At 25.9% G+C, this 18,599-nt stretch overlaps 8 protein-coding genes across 8 annotated transcripts; 5 read left to right on the top strand and 3 right to left on the bottom strand. All coding sequences in view use genetic code 12, as the record gives it.

The window, feature by feature from the left end:
* Positions 1-49: 49 nt before the first annotated feature.
* Positions 50-787, top strand: KGF54_002074 (translation initiation factor 6; the record flags this gene model as incomplete). The annotated part of the gene is made up of 1 exon (XM_051762514.1): positions 50-787. The coding sequence occupies one exon, from the start codon at positions 50-52 to the stop codon at positions 785-787; it is 738 nt and encodes a 245-aa protein (XP_051620586.1).
* Positions 788-1,121: 334 nt separating this feature from the next.
* On the top strand, positions 1,122-6,788 carry STT4 (1-phosphatidylinositol 4-kinase; the record flags this gene model as incomplete). The annotated part of the gene is made up of 1 exon (XM_051762513.1): positions 1,122-6,788. One exon carries the CDS (start codon positions 1,122-1,124, stop codon positions 6,786-6,788), a length of 5,667 nt encoding a protein of 1,888 aa, XP_051620585.1.
* Positions 6,789-8,273: 1,485 nt separating this feature from the next.
* FLC2 (flavin adenine dinucleotide transporter) lies at positions 8,274-10,685 on the top strand (the record flags this gene model as incomplete). The annotated part of the gene is made up of 1 exon (XM_051762512.1): positions 8,274-10,685. The coding sequence occupies one exon, from the start codon at positions 8,274-8,276 to the stop codon at positions 10,683-10,685; it is 2,412 nt and encodes an 803-aa protein (XP_051620584.1).
* A 174-nt stretch (positions 10,686-10,859) lies between these two features.
* KGF54_002071 (uncharacterized protein) lies at positions 10,860-12,674 on the bottom strand (the record flags this gene model as incomplete). Its single annotated transcript, XM_051762511.1, has 1 exon — positions 10,860-12,674. One exon carries the CDS (start codon positions 12,672-12,674, stop codon positions 10,860-10,862), a length of 1,815 nt encoding a protein of 604 aa, XP_051620583.1.
* A 99-nt stretch (positions 12,675-12,773) lies between these two features.
* Positions 12,774-13,985, bottom strand: KGF54_002070 (uncharacterized protein; the record flags this gene model as incomplete). The annotated part of the gene is made up of 1 exon (XM_051762510.1): positions 12,774-13,985. The coding sequence occupies one exon, from the start codon at positions 13,983-13,985 to the stop codon at positions 12,774-12,776; it is 1,212 nt and encodes a 403-aa protein (XP_051620582.1).
* A 198-nt stretch (positions 13,986-14,183) lies between these two features.
* Positions 14,184-15,149, bottom strand: KGF54_002069 (uncharacterized protein; the record flags this gene model as incomplete). Its single annotated transcript, XM_051762508.1, has 1 exon — positions 14,184-15,149. The coding sequence occupies one exon, from the start codon at positions 15,147-15,149 to the stop codon at positions 14,184-14,186; it is 966 nt and encodes a 321-aa protein (XP_051620581.1).
* A 638-nt stretch (positions 15,150-15,787) lies between these two features.
* GLK1 (glucokinase) lies at positions 15,788-17,233 on the top strand (the record flags this gene model as incomplete). Its single annotated transcript, XM_051762507.1, has 1 exon — positions 15,788-17,233. One exon carries the CDS (start codon positions 15,788-15,790, stop codon positions 17,231-17,233), a length of 1,446 nt encoding a protein of 481 aa, XP_051620580.1.
* Positions 17,234-17,749: 516 nt separating this feature from the next.
* PRE6 (proteasome core particle subunit alpha 4) lies at positions 17,750-18,557 on the top strand (the record flags this gene model as incomplete). Its single annotated transcript, XM_051762506.1, has 2 exons — positions 17,750-17,784; positions 17,840-18,557. The coding sequence occupies 2 exons, from the start codon at positions 17,750-17,752 to the stop codon at positions 18,555-18,557; spliced, it is 753 nt and encodes a 250-aa protein (XP_051620579.1).
* Between the last annotated feature and the right edge of the window lie 42 nt (positions 18,558-18,599).

Raw genomic sequence — 18,599 nt, 5'->3', positions numbered from 1 at the left:
ATTTTAACAGATTATATCAATTTACATTTAACATATCAATAAATATACAATGGCTACAAGAACACAATTTGAAAATTCAAATGAAGTAGGAGTATTTGCAAAATTAACAAATTCATATTGTTTAGTAGCAGTAGGAGGATCAGAAAATTTTTATTCAGCATTTGAAGCAGAATTAGGTGATGTTATACCAATTGTACATACAACTATAGCAGGTACTCGTATAGTGGGGAGAATGACAGCTGGGAATAGAAGAGGATTATTAGTCCCAACACAAACAACAGATCAAGAATTAATGCATTTAAGAAATTCATTACCTGATACTGTAAAAATACAAAGAGTTGAAGAAAGATTATCAGCTTTAGGTAATGTAATATGTTGTAATGATTATGTTGCTTTAGTACATCCAGATATAGAAAGAGAAACTGAAGAATTAATAGCAGATGTATTAGGAGTTGAAGTATTTAGACAAACTATTGCAGGTAATGTATTAGTTGGATCATATTGTTCCTTAAGTAATCAAGGTGGTTTAGTACATCCACAAACTTCAATACAGGATCAAGAAGAATTAAGTAGTTTATTACAAGTTCCATTAGTTGCAGGTACAGTAAATAGAGGTTCAAGTGTTGTTGGTGCAGGTATGGTTGTAAATGATTGGTTAAGTGTTGCAGGATCAGATACAACAGCACCAGAATTATCAGTTATTGAATCAATATTCAGATTACAAGATGCTCAACCAGATGCTATTGGTGGTAATTTAAGAGATACATTAATTGAAACATATTCATAATAGATATTTTGTACTACTAGTTAATAAAAAATTACTATAAATGGTAAATGAATTGATCTAATTGGTAGCATTCAGATATTAATTTTTTTCGGTCGGTAACTTCTCTTTATTCTCCTTAATTTCTTTTATCTCCACCACTAATTAAATTGAATAAAGATCGGGCACATGCAAATTTATTTTATATTTATTTGCAACAACAAGAAAGACAGAAACGTATTTAAATTTTAATTTAAATTAATTTATAACTTAATCTTTAATTTCAATTTTTTTACAACTTCAACAAACAACCTTACATTCCTTTCCATCTTTTTTTCACTACCTACTTTAATTCATTATGGATTATTACGGTATTAATAGAGGTTCAATTCGTGCTGAAGCTTTAAAAAAATTAGCAGATCTAACTGTTGAAAATGTACCTTCAAATTTAAAAGAAATTAATACTGGAATTCAAAAAGATGATTTTTCAAAATTATTAACTTCAACTCCTAAATTTTTTAATAATAATAGAAAAAATACTGATAAATTATCAAATGTTGCAATAGCTCCAAAAGAATATGAAGTTTTAATTGCATTATGTGATTCAACAAAGAAACAAATTAAGTTACAAAGTCAAATCAAGATATTAATTGATAAATTTAAGATCTATTTATTTGAATTACCTGATCAAAAATTTAGTTATAATATTGTTTCAAATTCAGTTGCAATTTCTCCTTGGACTTTATTAGGTGAAAAATTAACTGTTGCATTAATTAATTTATGTTTTCAAGCCAATAAACAATATTTTGATGAAGTTGTTGAAATTTTCCATCAATTTATTGAAAAATTCTTTGATAATGTTGAACCAGATTTATCAAATTTTTTAACATTAATTGGAGTTATTGATGGATTAAATAGAAATGCAAAATTTTTAACTTTTAGTTCAAGAACTTTTAAAATTTTTACAAGTTTAGATGCTTGTATTGATAATTTTGATTTTTTAAGTGATGTTGAAAATTATTCAGATTTTCTATATGATGAACCAAATGAATATAAAGGATTATTAGATCGTGATTTTTGTATTGATTTTTCACCAATTTTATATTTAGAAAAATTATCAAGATTAATGACTTCAATTATTAATTCAATTATTGGTAATACTGATGAAAGTTTAATTCAATTTTTATTAAATAAAGTTGCTAATAATGATCATAAAAAATTAGAATTTTCAAGAGCTAATATGGAAATTATTAAAATTTTAACTGATTTAGCTTTAAGAAAATTAGAGTTTTTAGATCGTGGAGAAACTTTTATTGTTTATTCAACTTATAATCGTTTAAAATTAGGTTATTTATCAAAATCTTTTGATTTACAAGTTTTAAGTTGTGGTATGTTTACTGATAATTTAGATATTAAAACTTCAAGAAATTTATTTAAATCTTGTGTTGAAATTAAAGAAGTTATGTTAGATTCAGATTTAGGTTTAACTATTTTCCAATTTGGTGCTTTATTAGTTTATAAAGATGAAACTGTTGGTCCATTATTAACTAGAGTCTTTACATCAGTTGTTGCTAATCCAAAATTACCACAACATTATTGTTTAGAAGCTTCAAAAAGTGTTGGTTTAGGTAGTAAAAAATTACCACAAGATGCTGTTGTTACTACTATTTATTCATTAACTAATTTATTATTTGTTAGTAATGAAGGATTACAATTACCTTCTAAAAGTGCTAGAAGAGCAGTTAAAAATATTTCTGGTGAAAATGGATTTGCAAGAGATTATGGATCACCAATTTCATCAAGAAGAACTTCAATTTCTTCAATTTCTCAAGTTTTTAGTAAAGGTGGGAATTCACATGAATTTGATGAAAATGATTATAAAAAAGTTTGTGAAAATGCAGTTACTGCAATTATTGAAGTTTCAGAAGCATGTGATGATGAATCTGTTCCAGCATTAGCATGTACTATTTTATCTCAAAAAGTAGCCAAGATTGATTCAGCAATTGGTCCATTAATTTTGAAAGGTTTAAGTTCATGTGCACCATTTTTACCAGAACGTGAATTTATTATTTTAGTTAGATTATTAAATAAATTATCATTTGATGCATTAGAAAAGAAAAATATGGTATTATTAGGAAATTTAACTGAAGCTAAATGTATTTTATCAACTAAATTGAAACAAGCAAATCCATTATATTTTGTTTATTTACATGAATTATTACAAGCTATAATTAGTAAAGGTGATGTTCAACAATTAGAACATCATAGACCACATACTGAAATTAGTGAAGTTGGTGATCAAATTGCAATATATTTAAAACCATTAGCTGCTTTATTACCAGATGTTAATTTAGGTCAAGAACCATTAGACATTAAAAAGACAGAAACTATTAATTTATTTAGAAATATTTGGTTTAATATGGTTGTTCATGGTTATAATGTTAATTCCAAAAATAGTCAAATTTTTAAAACAGAATTAGAAAGAATTGCATATAATTCACCACCATTAGCTTCAGAATTATCTTGGGATAGAACCGAAACTTCAATTGAATTAAACACTGTTTTGAGAAGAGGTTCATCAAACCATAATATCAAAGATCATAGATCATTTTTAGGTGATATTTTTGAAGTTCATCGTACTTTGTCATATCCAAAATTAATGTTCTTATCAGCTACTGTATTTTGTGAAAGTTTAAGAGTTAAAAGTGGCAATTGTTCCAAAATTTTATTATATTTCACTGATCCTTCAATTAAATCATCAGGTATTGAAAAATATTTAGGTCCAATTGCATTCAAAGTTGTTAGAGATTATATTACTTTAGTAATTTCAGGTGCTAATAAACAATTTACAGCTGATCATATTGCTGCACAATTAACAACCATGTTAACTTATTGTACTTATCCAGTTGAAGATATGCAAGATGCAGCCATGCAATGCTGTGATTTATTAATTAATAAAGTACCTGCTTCATTATGTCATAAAAAATCATTATTTGCATTATTTGATATTTTAACTTTATTATTTCAAAGTATTGCTGATGCTGATGTTCATGAATATGAACCTACAACTTCTTTTAGAGCTAGATGTACTGGAATAAAAATTCAAATGTCAGATGATTATGGTTGGAGATGTTCAACATTCAATAGATTTCATGAAAAATCAAAACATTGGATTAACCTTCTTTTGTATAAATCAAATGTCGATGTCAAGAGTTTAATTCAATCTTATGTATCATCAAATGAAGAATTAAATTATGATACACCAATTCAATTTGGATTATCATTTGCATTACAAATGTCTGGTAATATTTCATCTCACGATAGAGAATTGAATGCTATTACTTATGCAAATATATCAGCTTTAGATAGTTTACCTACTATTGTTGCTCAATTAAATTGGAGATCAAATTTTGTAACCAGAATTATGAATCAATTGCCATTAAGAACTGATGAAGATATTGATTTAGCTTTCAAAGCAATTAGAGACAAAGTTTACAAGATCAAATTAGATATAAAATCAGCTACTGATGATGATGTATTAAAATTATTATCAGAAATTGCAGGATTAACTTTATTAAGTGATGTAAACAATGCAGAATTAGTTAGATATATGGTTGAAATTCCATTTATGATGTTTGAACCAACAGTAATGATTAGTGCAGCTGGTGTTTGGTTTGCAGTTATGAAAGATAAACCAAAATTAAGTATGTTATTAATAAGTGAATTAGCTAAAAAATGGGAAGAATCTATTGAATTGAGAAAAGGTTTATTTTCACAAGAACATGATTTAAATCATGCAGAATTTGATAAGATGGAATATGCACCAAGTAATAGAACTATTGTTAATAAATTAGCTGAAAAAGCTCAAAGAAGTTTCGGACCTCATTTAGAAATAATTAAATTATTTTCAAGTAATTTTGAGGCAACTTTAAATCAAAGTGATCATTTATTAAAATTATTTACAAGATTTGTTGAAGTTGGTTTAGAAAATTTAAAAATTGCAAGTTATCATCCATTATCAAGATTGGTTAGATTTGAATTAATAAAATTTTCATTTGAAGTTTTACATGTTCATATTAGATTAGGTTCAAGATCAAGTAGAAAATTAACTAATTTAATATTTGATGGTGCTTTAACTTGGTTTAGACAAAGAAGTACTTATCCATTTGGTGGTGATAAATTAAAATTTAAAAGTGAAGCTATTGTTATGAGAGAAGTTTCTAAAATGGCAAGTGCTGTATCATCATTTAAATCTGGTGAAATTGAAATGAAAAAAAATTTATTTTTACATTTTCTTGATGATGAGATTTATAAATTTAATGTTTGGTTAACTAGTAGTAATCCAAATGATTCTTCAGGTTCAGTTATTAGTACAGCTATTAATAATTCTTTGATTACTAGAGCATATGAACTTGATCCTATTTTAGCTATAAATCTTGCATTAAGATATAAACATAAAAATCATGATGATTTATTACAACAACTAATTATCAAAAATCCATTACCTGCTGTTTATTATCCAGATGCTGTTCAATTTTTCATTGGTATTAATGCTGGTACTCATATGCCATCATATCAATTATTATTTTGGGCTCCTTTATCACCAATTGATGCAATCACTTTATTTTTACCACCATTTGGTGCAAATTCATTCATATTACAATATACTATGAGATCATTAGAAAGTCACGATGTTAATTTAACATTTTTTTATGTTCCACAAATTGTTCAATCTTTAAGATTTGATGCAAAGGGATATGTTGAAAGATTTATTATTGAAACTGCAAAAGTCTCACAATTATTTGCTCATCAAATTATTTGGAATATGTTAGCAAATAGTTTTAAAGATGAAGATTCAACTGAACCAGATGATTTAAAACCTGTATTAGATAGAATTCAAGAAACTATGTTAAAAACTTTTAGTAAAGAAGATTTACAATTTTATCATAAAGAATTTGGATTTTTTAATGAAGTTACTGATATTTCAGGTAAATTAAAACCATATATTAAAAAGACAAAAGCTGAAAAAAAGGCCAAAATTGATGAAGAAATGGCATTAATTAAAGTAGAGCCAGGTGTTTATTTACCTTCTAATCCAGATGGTGTTTTAGTTGATATTAATCGTAAAAGTGGTAGACCTTTACAATCTCATGCAAAAGCTCCATTTATGGCAACTTTTAAAATTAAAAAAGATTTAATTGATTATGATGAAAAAGGAAAAGAACAAACTATTGAAATTGAAAAATGGCAAAGTGCAATTTTTAAAGTTGGTGATGATTGTAGACAAGATGTTTTAGCATTACAATTAATTTCAATTTTTAGAACTATTTGGAATGATTCAGGTTTAGATCTTTATGTATTTCCCTATAGAGTTACTGCTACAGCACCTGGTTGTGGTGTTATTGATGTTTTACCAAATTCAACATCAAGAGATATGTTAGGTAGAGAAGCAGTTAATGGATTATATGAATATTTTATAACAAAATTTGGACCAGAAAATTCAATTGAATTTCAAAAAGCAAGAAATAATTTAATTAAATCATTAGCTGCATATTCTATAATTTCTTATCTTTTACAATTTAAAGATAGACATAATGGTAATATTATGTATGATGATCAAGGTCATATTTTACATATTGATTTTGGATTTTGTTTTGATATTGTACCAGGTGGTGTTAAATTTGAAGCTGCTCCTTTTAAATTAACTCATGAAATGATTATGGTATTAGGTGGGAATGATGAAACTCAATCATTTAAATGGTTTGAAGAATTATGTATAAAAGGTTATTTAGCTTGTCGTCCATATTTGGAAACTATTGTTAGAACAATAACACCAATGTTAGAATCTGGTTTACCATGTTTTAAAGATACAACAATAAAAAATTTAAGATCAAGATTTGTACCAACAAAAACTGATAAAGAAGCTGCTTTATATTTTAAAAAATTAATTAAAAAATCAATGGAAAGTTTTTATACTAAAGGTTATGATGAATTTCAAAGACTTACTAATGGTATTCCATATTAGATATTCGTTTATAAATTTTATTTAGTACATTTTAACTTAAGATATTTAAAATTTATGCGTGAAACAACATTATTATTTCATTTTATTAAAAATGTTTGGTTAAACCTTGCATTTCCACTCAAAACAATTAGATCTATAATTTTTATTGTATTAAATTCAAATTATAAAATGTACTAATTACTAAAAATTGTTAATTTTGTGATATAATTCAGATCAAATTGGTTTAGAAATCTACTCTTTTTAAAAATCTTATGACATCATTGAACTAGAATTTGTTTAAAACTTTAATCATCGAGAATTAAAGTAATTGGATCCAAGAATCATTATAATTTTACCGTTTCTAAAAATTTAGCTAAGAATTCTCAACTTAAACTTCAAAAAGTAATGAATTATCAAGGCTGATGTAAAATTGAAGAAAAAAATAAAAAATATTCAGAAGTTGATTGCGCCCCTTATTGCTAAAATAATTTTCTTAATTTACAAAGTATTGGAATTTTTTGAAACTACCGATATTAATTAATTTAGTTAATAAAGTACTCAATCTTGTAGAAAAAAGATAATAAAAGAAGATAGATATCATCAAGTCGTATAAATCGAAGATTCTCAACATGAAATTTTGGATCTCTAACCCCCTTGATTGTATTTAAGTATTATTTTTAATTTTATTAAAGATTTACGAATTTAATTAATGTAATAGGTTATCAATTTTAATATATTAGTGTAGCACAATATAAAAATTTAAGAAACTGTGCCATCTGGAATTATATATCCGTGTCACGTGTTACATACTTTACATATATTAAGAAAAAGAAGAAAATATTATGTATAAGAATATCGAGAAAATTATTATTATTCTAACAATCAATTAAAATAAAATAAAAGCTTGAAAGTTATAATAAACACGAAAACAATTATTTATATAAATTTATTTAAATATTCAGAAAAACGTCATCATATTATGTTGATATAATACATTATTTTTATTACTTGTTTGTATAGTACATGATGATTAAATGATTTGTTGTAAACTATGGGAAGTAAATTTATTCATTTATATTTCTAAAAATAAAAAAATTAAAAATCTATTTTTTTTTTTTACAACCAAAAAATAAAAAAAAAGTAGAAATAAAAAAAATTCTTTTGATCTTTAATTTTTTTAGATTTTTAATTTTAATATAGAAATCTTACAACAGATTTATTTAATCATTATTCAATCACTTTTTAATCAAATATCTATTTCATCAAACTAATATTTTATACGATTTATTTATAGAATTAATCAAGTCTAATATCAATTTATAGATTTTCATGAGGAGATAATTAACTTTTAAATTAACTATAATATTAAATTTAATCCACATAATATATATTATACATACATAATTTTTTACAACCAACTTTCATTTTTCCATTTGAATCTTAACTCATTTTATACAAAACATCTTATAAACTAACAACTTCATATATTATATCAACTAACAAATAATGTTGTTTTATAAAATAGCATTTACCTTTATAGTATTTCTTACTTCACTTATATCAGCAACAAGTTTTATAAAATCAAATTCATTATTAACATGTATGGATAATTCACAATTTACTGCTTCATATTTTAATATTATATTTTATCCAAATAATAGAACTATATATTTTGATGTTACTGCTATATCATCAATTGATAATAAGAAAGTTGGTGCTTATGTTAATGTTATTGCATATGGTTTAAATGTTTTACAAAGAAATATATCATTATGTGATTTAGATTATACTCAAAATAATAATCCAAATAATAATCCACTTTGTCCTTTAACTTCTGGTCATTTAGATTTAGATTCTTCTTATACTTTAGGAGAATCTGTTACGAAACAAATTCCTGGAGTTGCTTATACTATACCAGATTTAGATGCAAGAGTTAAAGTTTTAGTTTATGATATTGAAACTTATGATCAATTAGCTTGTGTTGAAGCAACTTTATCAAATGGTAAAACTGTTCAAACTAAATATGCTGCATGGCCAATTGCTGCAGTTGCTGGTTTGGGTGTTATTACTTCTGGTGTTATATCAGTTATTGGTCATTCAAATACTGCTGCTCATATTGCTTCTAATTCAATGTCATTATTTATTTACTTCCAATCTTTAGCTATTACCGCAATGATGGCTGTTGCAAGAGTTCCACCAATTGCTGCTGCTTGGGCTCAAAATTTCATGTGGTCTTTAGGTTTAGTTAGAGTTGGATTTGTTCAAAATATTGCTAATTGGTATGTTCAATCTACTGGTGGTACACCAACTGATATTATTGGATCACAATATTTATCTATTTCAGTACAAAAAAAATTTGTTAAAAGAGCTATTTCTTCAATTTTTGATCAAATTATTTTTAGTCAACAAACAAGAAATGATAGAATCCAAAAAAGAGCTAGTGTTTTATTGGATTCAGATACTTTTGGAACTTCAGATAATTTAGATCCTGCATTATATTCAACAGATGAAAAATCCGATAGTTTATCTGGGAAAATTTTGGTTTTAAGAGGTATTCAAAGAGCTGCTTATTTATTAAGTATTGAAATTACAAATATTTTTATGACTGGTATTATTTTTGTATTTTTTTTCGCATTTGTTATGATTGTTTGTCTTATGTTATTTAAAGCAATTATTGAAATATTAATAAGATCCAAATTAATGAATGAAGGTAAATTCAATGAATATCGTCAACAATGGTCATCAATTATCAAAGGTTCTATATATCGTTTATTAATTATTGCATTACCACAGATTAGTTTATTATGTATTTGGGAATTAACTGTTAGAGATTCTGCAGGTACAACTGTTGTTGCAGTATTTTTATTAGTTTTATCAGTTGTATTATTATTCCAAGGTGCAATAAGAGTTTTCCTTAAAGGTAAAAAATCAGTAAGACAATTTAAAAATCCAGCATATTTATTATTTGGAGATTCTAAATTTTTAAATAGATTTGGATTTTTGTATGTTCAATTTAAAGCTGATTGTTATTGGTTTATTTTAGTTTCATTGTTTTATATTTTTATTAAATCATTATTGGTTGCAGTATTACAAAAACATGGTAAACCACAATCAGTAATTATATGGGCCATTGAATTAATTTATTTGGTTGTATTATGTTGGATTCGTCCGTTTATGGATAAAAGAACAAATGCTTTTAATATCACAATCAGTGTTATAAATTTTATAAATGCATTATTTTTCATGTTTTTCTCAGCTATTTTTGGTCAACCAAATGTTGTTTCATCAGTTATGGCGGTTGTTTATTTTATATTAAATGCAGTATTTGCTTTGTTTTTGTTATTATTCACCATCATTACTTGTGTATTAGCATTAATTTATAAAAATCCAGATACAAGATATCAACCAATGAAAGATGATCGTGTTTCATTCTTACCAAACGGAGGACAAGGTAAAGGAGGAGATGATGATATGGAATTAATGGCATTAGGAGCAACAGCAATGAAAGGTCATGAACATAGTCAACATAAAAACAAAAATGGATCAACAATGTTTGATGATGAAGATTCTTATGAAGAAGATTCAGTTTATCAAAGAACAAGAAATTTAAGTGGTCCAGGAATATCATCAACTTCAGGAAGTGGATCAAATTATGAATCAAAAAGAGATTCAATAAGTTTTATGGAACCAACTCAACCAGGCTCAACAATAGTGGGGAATCCATATAATGCATTACCACAAAGTGCGTCACAATCAAATATAAATAATCAAAACAATAATGGATTCAGTTATGGTAAAACTGATGCTTATCAAGGATCAGTATCAAGTCCTCATAATCCTTATTTCCAGCAAACTTCATATAGTAATACAAATCAATATCAAGCAAGAAATCCAAATCAAAGAACAAATTTTAGGTGAACAACTAAAAAGAAAAAAATATGTTTTTACAAAATTTCATTTCATTTTATTACTATTTTTAAGTTCATTTATTCATTTCAATTGCACGATTATTAGTTACATTTTTTTATTTATTTAGTTTCATGTATTTAAAGACTAAAACAAAAATATAAAAAATTTCATTTTTTTATCAATTTACTCTTCTTCTTCTCTTGGTTTACAAAATTTTGGTTCTCCAAATATACTATAATGGAAAATATTATACCAAGTAATTGGTTTACAATCTTTTGTAAATTCATCAGTATCTTTTTCAACTAACTCGAATCTCTTTTTGAGTGGTTTTAAAGTTTCTAAATTTATAACTTGACTATAAGTTGTTCTTCTTGGTGGTGGAGTTAAAACTGATGATTGATCTTTGTATACATTTTTTAAAAGACTTAGTGGTAATGAAAATCCACCATCTTCTATATAATTTCCAATAGCATCATCTTGTTTTTTATTGGTGGTTATATGATGTAAATAATCACTTCTTTTACTAATATAACTATGATCATTTGCATACTTGTCCATTTCTGAATCACTAGGTTGTTCTAATGCTTCTTCATCATTTAAAAATTCATCATTATCGGATTGATCCTCATCTTCTAAATCTCTAGCTTCTGATTTATCAAATAATTGAGGTTTAAACTTCCAATTTGCAAGATAATTCTTTTTACGTTTAATTTTATCAGTAATTAAATCCTTTTTATCATCTAATGAATAAATTTTATCATCTAATTCATTTAAAAAATTTAATTTATGTTCTTCATATTTATCTAACCAATCTTCCTTTTTTGATTCAATTTTTGTAAATTTATCATCAATTTTAGAATCAAATGCTTCATCTAAAACTTCAATTGTTTCTTTTGGATATTTAACTAAATGATAACTTGTCATTTCCAATGCATTCTTTTTGGATTTTAATCTATCATGAACTTGTTTAACCGCTAATGATTCAACTTGTGGATTATTTTGATGATATTGGAAATTTGAAATAATATTTGGATCAGTTTTAGCAATAAATTTTTTAAAAGCAGGTACGAAATCAACCATTGAATTTCTTATTTTAAGACAATATGAATGATCTTCATCTTGAGGGTTAATATTACAAAATACTGATTTTATTAATGAATCATAACCAACTTGATTTATCCAAGAACTTGCAAATTTATCAAAAAAGCTAGATATACTAGTTGGTTTTAAATAATTTTTAATTGACATGATATGATGTGGTGATAATTTTTCCCTTTGTGACGTAGCTGATTCAGTCGTTGGTGGTTGTGGTTCAGTTTCATTAAACATAAAAACAATCATTGGTTTTCCATCACTTAATTGTGGTCTGAAAGTAGGTAATTGATCTAATGGGTAACTTAATAATCCTTCGTTATATACTGATGATGTTAAATTTGTCAAGTGGGGTAAATTTGGTAAAACCATATAATAATCTATTAAATCAAGTAATTCAGGCATATCAAAAGGTATAACTCTATTTAACATCTTTGATAGATTATTTGAAGAAAGAAAATTCTTATGATCTTTTAAATTTTGAATTTTTTCAAATCCAGAAAATGATGAATCTTTAATTAAACTCGTATTGAATATGAAAAAAGTTTTAAATTCTTGTGGTATTAATATTTGATCTTTTGATGTAAAATTAATCCATTGTAAATTTGTAAAATTTGTAAACAAATTAGATAATCCCAAGGCAGAAAACATTTCAGGATTAATTAATTCTCTTGGTATAAACAATAAATTTTGAGACGATGAAGAATCATTATAACCTAAATTTCTAAATGTAAATTCTCGATTGTGCTGTCTTATTGGGACTAAAGGGTGTAAATGACCATGTAATCTTGATTTTGTAGTCTTTAATGAAAATAACTTTGGTCTTACTATAGGCCAATGATGTGGGAGTAATAATGCATTGATTAATTGTAAATAGATAACTAGTCTGAAAATTTGAAGCTTCATCTTTTGATTAATGGCAAAATTAGAAATGTGAAGATAGGAATGCGTTAGATTTAGATTTTTATACTTGGTTGCAAAAATTTGATTTGTTATGTGATAGATCTAAAATGTATAAACCAAGATCTTATTTTTATTTTTATAAGACTCTCTTTCATGTTCATTTAATTCATACATTTCTCCATTCTCGTTTAAATAAAATTCTTTTAATGGTTGTTGTTGTGGTGGTAATTGTTCATGATAATTTTTTTCTCCAATTCTACTTCTATTGAATTCATCATTTAATCCTCTATGACCATAATCAAAATTCAACTCTTCTAATAAATTTAATCTTGATATATATAATGTAGTTAAAAACATGATTAAGTTTATTATCCATAAGAATGTAGATATTATAATAAACGAACCGATTGCTCTCCTAATCAGCCATATTTTATCAGTAGCAGCATTATCCGAAGGAAATACATATGAAATAACTAAAATAAATGAAACCAATTTAATAATAGTTGCAGCTAAACAATAGAAATTCCCATTCCTTTTTTCGTAATTAACTGCTTGTAATGTAAATAATAATGCAATAATTAATGATATAATTCCATCAGCAACAAAATATCTATAAATCCCCACAGATATATTATGATCATGATCTAATAAAACTGAAGATAATACGATTTCAATTATACTACAACAAATTTCAAATAAATACAACAAGAAATTAACTGTAATAGTAATATATTTCCCATGATATTGTTCACCAAATCGATCTGCTTTAAATGATAATAAAGGTCTATTCATTACAGTTTTAACTAATTCATGTTCTAATTGTTTTTGTCTTGACAATATACTTGCAGAATCATTATTATCAAATTGATTTGGGTCTAGTTTTAATTTCTGTTGTGGTTGAGGTAATTGTGGTAATTCATTTATTGGTTCATTTATTGATGCTGGATATGGTAAAAATTCTTTTTCTGATTTTGATCTACTTACAAAATCTTTTGGTGGTGGTTTTGGTTTAGGTTTAAAATGATCTTGAGGTACTTGAATTGCAATTGAAAATTGTCTAGGTCGTATTCTAACTCTTTTTTCTGGTTGTGATTCATTTAAAAATTTATATTTTGGACCTTCATCAATTTTACTTGAATATAATGGTATAATAGTATCTAAAGTTAATTTTGATGATTGTGTAATTTCTGTATTTGTTGGTGTAGTATTTCTTGATCGTAGTTTTGGTATATTATTTTCATGATCAAATCTTGATAAATCACTTACTACCCGATAATCTTCTCCTCCATATGGTCTAAATGGTGGTATACTCATTATGCATTACTGTTATAATAAGGTTTTGAGTGTAGAATTGTGATGTATAAATGGTGGAGATAATTTTTAACATGATGTTTACATTTCATCTATATTAAGAATATTATAGAGTTAAAAATTTACGAGAGAAAAGAATCTTAGACAATCCTTTTGGTAGCACTGTTCATTAACTTTTGTGTAACTATTTAAAACTATCAGCTATGGTTGAAAAGATGTTTGACATTGTTCTTCAAATTCAACACCATTATTAAAATCAGCAGGTGGTGTCAGTTGTAAAAGTCTCTTCATATCAATTGTTTGTTGAGAATAAGGTTTTTTTAGTTCTTTATTATCATTAGATGGAGTTTTAGAAGAAACTAAATTTTCACCTCTAAATGAAGAAGTTGAATTAACTTCCAAAGAATTATTATCTGATGCCAAATGTCCAAAAGTTCTTGTTTCATAATTACTTGATTGTGAATGTTCTGATATTGGACTTGTATCTTTTGCATATTGATTATTTTTACTAATCAATGTTCTTGATTTTAATTGTCTTTCTTTTGGTAGATCTGTTTGTAGTTGCTCATCTTGAGGTGGTGGACCATGAACATTCACAACCACTGGTTGTTGAGGTGGTGGTGGTGGTGGTTCATGATGACGTTTACCCATTCTATTAAACATCATAAACATAAATGGCCATTTAAAAAATCCACCTACTCTACCCATACCAAACCTACCTTTTCCTTGTTTATTTACAGTAACATTCTGATTAACATTAGTTGGTTGATTTTGTTTATACGAAGAATTCTGCTGATTTCTATAATTTTGATTATTATAATTTGATGTATTACCATAGCTATTGGTATTTTGCTTATATTGAGATTGTCTTTGATTTGAAGGATTTCTATAATAATCACTAGTATATAAAGTTCCTTGTTTATTTGAAGCTACTGGACGATTATATTGTTGTCTATTGGAACTATAATTTCCATAACTTGAAGAACTACCATAACCATAACTTGAACTACCTCCATAACCTCTGCTATAACCACCATATCTCATTATAAGATGAATTACATTCTCAATAACTTCATTTGATCTGATCCAATTGAGATTATTTTTATAAATATTGATTTGACACAAGCATAATCCTGCAGAATGACATCTATAATCCTTTTGTTTCATGTAAATTCATTCAAGATTTAAAAATATAAATATATTTGATTAAATTAGAATTTGGAATTACACTAATAAGATAATTAAATAACGCTTATTCAGTTGATTTTTATTTAACTTCTTACCCCAATCAATTAACTAATAAAGACCAAATTAATTTCAAATATATCATAATCATAGAAAGTAAAACAGAAGTCCGATACTTACACAAAAATGGATGATAATACAAAATTTATTTTAAGATACAATTTGAAATTTTCCCCAGTTTTTTTATATAATTCTCGAGAATTGATTCAACTTACTCTAGTTAACTATAAATAAATAAGTAATCAATAGAAAGAAACTGTAATAAATCACAGACCTGAAGTTGAAAGTACCTAAATTCAAGAAATTTTTAAAGTTGTAATTATTTATTAAATCTCTTAACTAAAATTGCTGTTTATTCAAAAACTATCCGAAGAAAAAAATTAAAAAAAATCATCAATTAATATCTTTAAAACTTTCATAACCAGAATAATATCTTGCTTAGTACTATTCAATTATTTCTTTTATTTATTTTTTAACCTATTGAAAAAAAGAAATTCATATATATTTACTATTTTACAGCCTATTTATTATTCACAAATTTATTCATTTTATTTATTATAATGTCAAGTCGTTATATTAATATGACTTTACCAGAAAAAGTTGAATTAGCAGTTAGAGAAGTTGAAAATCAATTCTATTTAGATAATGATTATTTAATTAAAGCTTCAGAATATTTTGAAAAATCAATGAAAGATGGATTGAAAGCTCCAAAACAAAGTAGAGAACATATGCCAATGATTCCAACATTTGTAACAAAAATTCCAAATGGTAAAGAAACTGGTATATATTTAGCAGCAGATTTAGGTGGTACAAATTTTAGAGTTTGTTCAATTGATTTAAAAGGTGATCATACTTTTGAATTAAAACAAAATAAATATAGAATTCCCTTAGAATTAATGAAAGGTCAAAAAGCTGATGAATTATTTCAATTTTTAGCAACCAAAATTCAAAGTTTTTTGGATGAACATCATGATGATGCAAACACTAAAGGTAAAGAACCATTAAAATTAGGTTTCACTTTTTCATTTCCTGTTGAACAAACTGCTTTGGATAAAGGTACTTTAATTAGATGGACAAAGGGGTTTGATATTCCAGATACTGTTAATAGAGATATTGTTGAATTATTACAAGCTAATTTAACTGTTTTAGAAGTTAATGTCAAAGTTGTTGCATTAGCTAATGATACTGTTGGAACATTATTATCAAGAGCTTATGAAAATGATCCAACGAAGACAAATGCAAATACAGTTATTGGTTGTATATTTGGAACTGGTACAAATGGTGCTTATTATGCTGCCATAGATGATATTCCAAAATTAAAAAATCCACCAAAAAATTGTAAAGGTATGGTAATAAATACTGAATGGGGATCATTTGATAATACTTTACAAATATTACCAAATACTATATTTGATGAAATTGTAGACAAAGAAACTGCTAATAAAGGTTATCATTTATTTGAAAAAAGAATTAGTGGTATGTTTTTAGGGGAAATTTTAAGAGTAGCATTGTTAAATCTTTTTGAAAGAGGTTTAATTTTCCAAGAATTATACAAGGAAAGAGGTGGAAGTTTACCACATAGAATAACTGAACCATGGTTATTAGATTCTGAAGTTCTATCATATATTCAAATTGATGATTCAACAGACCTAAAAATGTCTGAATTAATTTTGAAAAACGCTTTGAGATTACCAACTACAAAAGATGAAAGAATAGTTATACAAAGATTAACAAGAGCTATATCAAGAAGAGCTGCTCAATTATCTGCAATTCCTTTAGCCACAATTGTAAAAAGTGTTAAGGATCAATATAAAGATGATGATAGAGATTTTGAAGTTGGTTGTGATGGTTCAGTTGTTGAATTCTATCCAGGTTTTAGAGATGCTATAATGGAATCAATTGAAGTTATAAATCCTTTAAAAGGTTCTCACAAGAAAATATATTTAAAAATTGCAAAAGATGGTTCAGGTGTTGGTGCTGCTTTATGTGCCGCAACAGCAGAATAAATAATTTAGACAATTAAAGTAAAATTCATGTATATTTATGACATATTTGTATCTTCTTCTACTCTTTGATGATTGGGTATATACTCTAGGTCTTTTCCAATTGGATATCTTTTGGCTGTGTCACAATATAAACATTTCTTTATAAACACATCATTATGAGGTGTTTGATTTTTGCTTTTGTTCTCTATTCTCATTGACATTGTTAGACCTGGTATTAATACTGCATTACAATTCTTACATAGCGTTCTTTTTACACTTGGTGATACTCTTGAAGTTGTTTTTTTGGAAATTGCAATCAAATTCCTACTGTAAGCTCTTGATAAAATTGGGTTTAAAGCGTCGTAGGTAGTACTAAGATTATACAAATATGATATTCTTGAAAAAACGTCTTTATTTGGAATTTGTTTTGGTGTATTATTTTTTTTAGCCATATTGATTCTGAAGCGTATCATATTTTTTTTTTTTTCAAGAGGCAAAAAAATATCAATTACTTTTATCAACAAACACAACTAAGAAATGAGTGGTTACGATAGTGCATTATCGATTTTCTCGTATGTATAAATTACTCAATTGACTTACTAAGTAACATACTAACTTCAATTTAAGACCTGACGGACATGTTTTTCAAGTTGAATATGCATCAGAAGCTGTTAAAAGAGGTACTTGTGCAGTTGGAGTAAAAGGTAAAAATATAGTAGTTTTAGGTTGTGAAAGAAGAACAACATTAAAATTACAAGATCCAAGAACAACACCTTCCAAAATATGTAAAATAGATCATCATATATTATTAGCATTTGCTGGTTTAAATGCTGATGCAAGAATTTTAATAGATAAAGCAAGAGTTGAAGCTCAATCACATAAATTAAATTTAGAAGATCCTGTAAGTGTTGAATATTTAACTAAATATGTTGCTGGAGTTCAACAAAAATATACACAATCTGGTGGTACAAGACCGTTTGGAATTGCTACTTTAATTGCTGGATTTGATGTTTATGATAATGTACCTAAATTATATCAAACTGAACCTTCTGGAGTATTTAATGCATGGAAAGCTCATGCAATTGGAAGATCTTCCAAAACAGTAAAAGAATTTTTGGAAAAACAATATAAAGAAGATTTAAGTGATGATGAAACTATAAAATTAACTGTAAAATCTTTATTAGAGGTTGTACAAACTGGAGCAAAAAATATCGAAATTTCCATAATGAAACCAAATGCAATAATAGAAAAATTAACAATTGATGAAATTAAAAAATATGTTGATGAGATTGAAGCTGAAAAAGAAGCTGAAGCTGAAAAGAAAAAACCAAAATCAAAAGATTAATTAATTAATTAATTAAGTATTATATTATATTATTATATTAGT

Source organism: Candida jiufengensis, assembly GCF_024610255.1.
Source record: "Candida jiufengensis strain CBS 10846 chromosome Unknown scaffold4, whole genome shotgun sequence".
NCBI lineage: Eukaryota > Fungi > Ascomycota > Pichiomycetes > Serinales > Debaryomycetaceae > Lodderomyces > Lodderomyces jiufengensis.
Note: the sequence above shows the minus strand (reverse complement) of the source record. Positions and strands in the feature narration are given on the sequence as shown.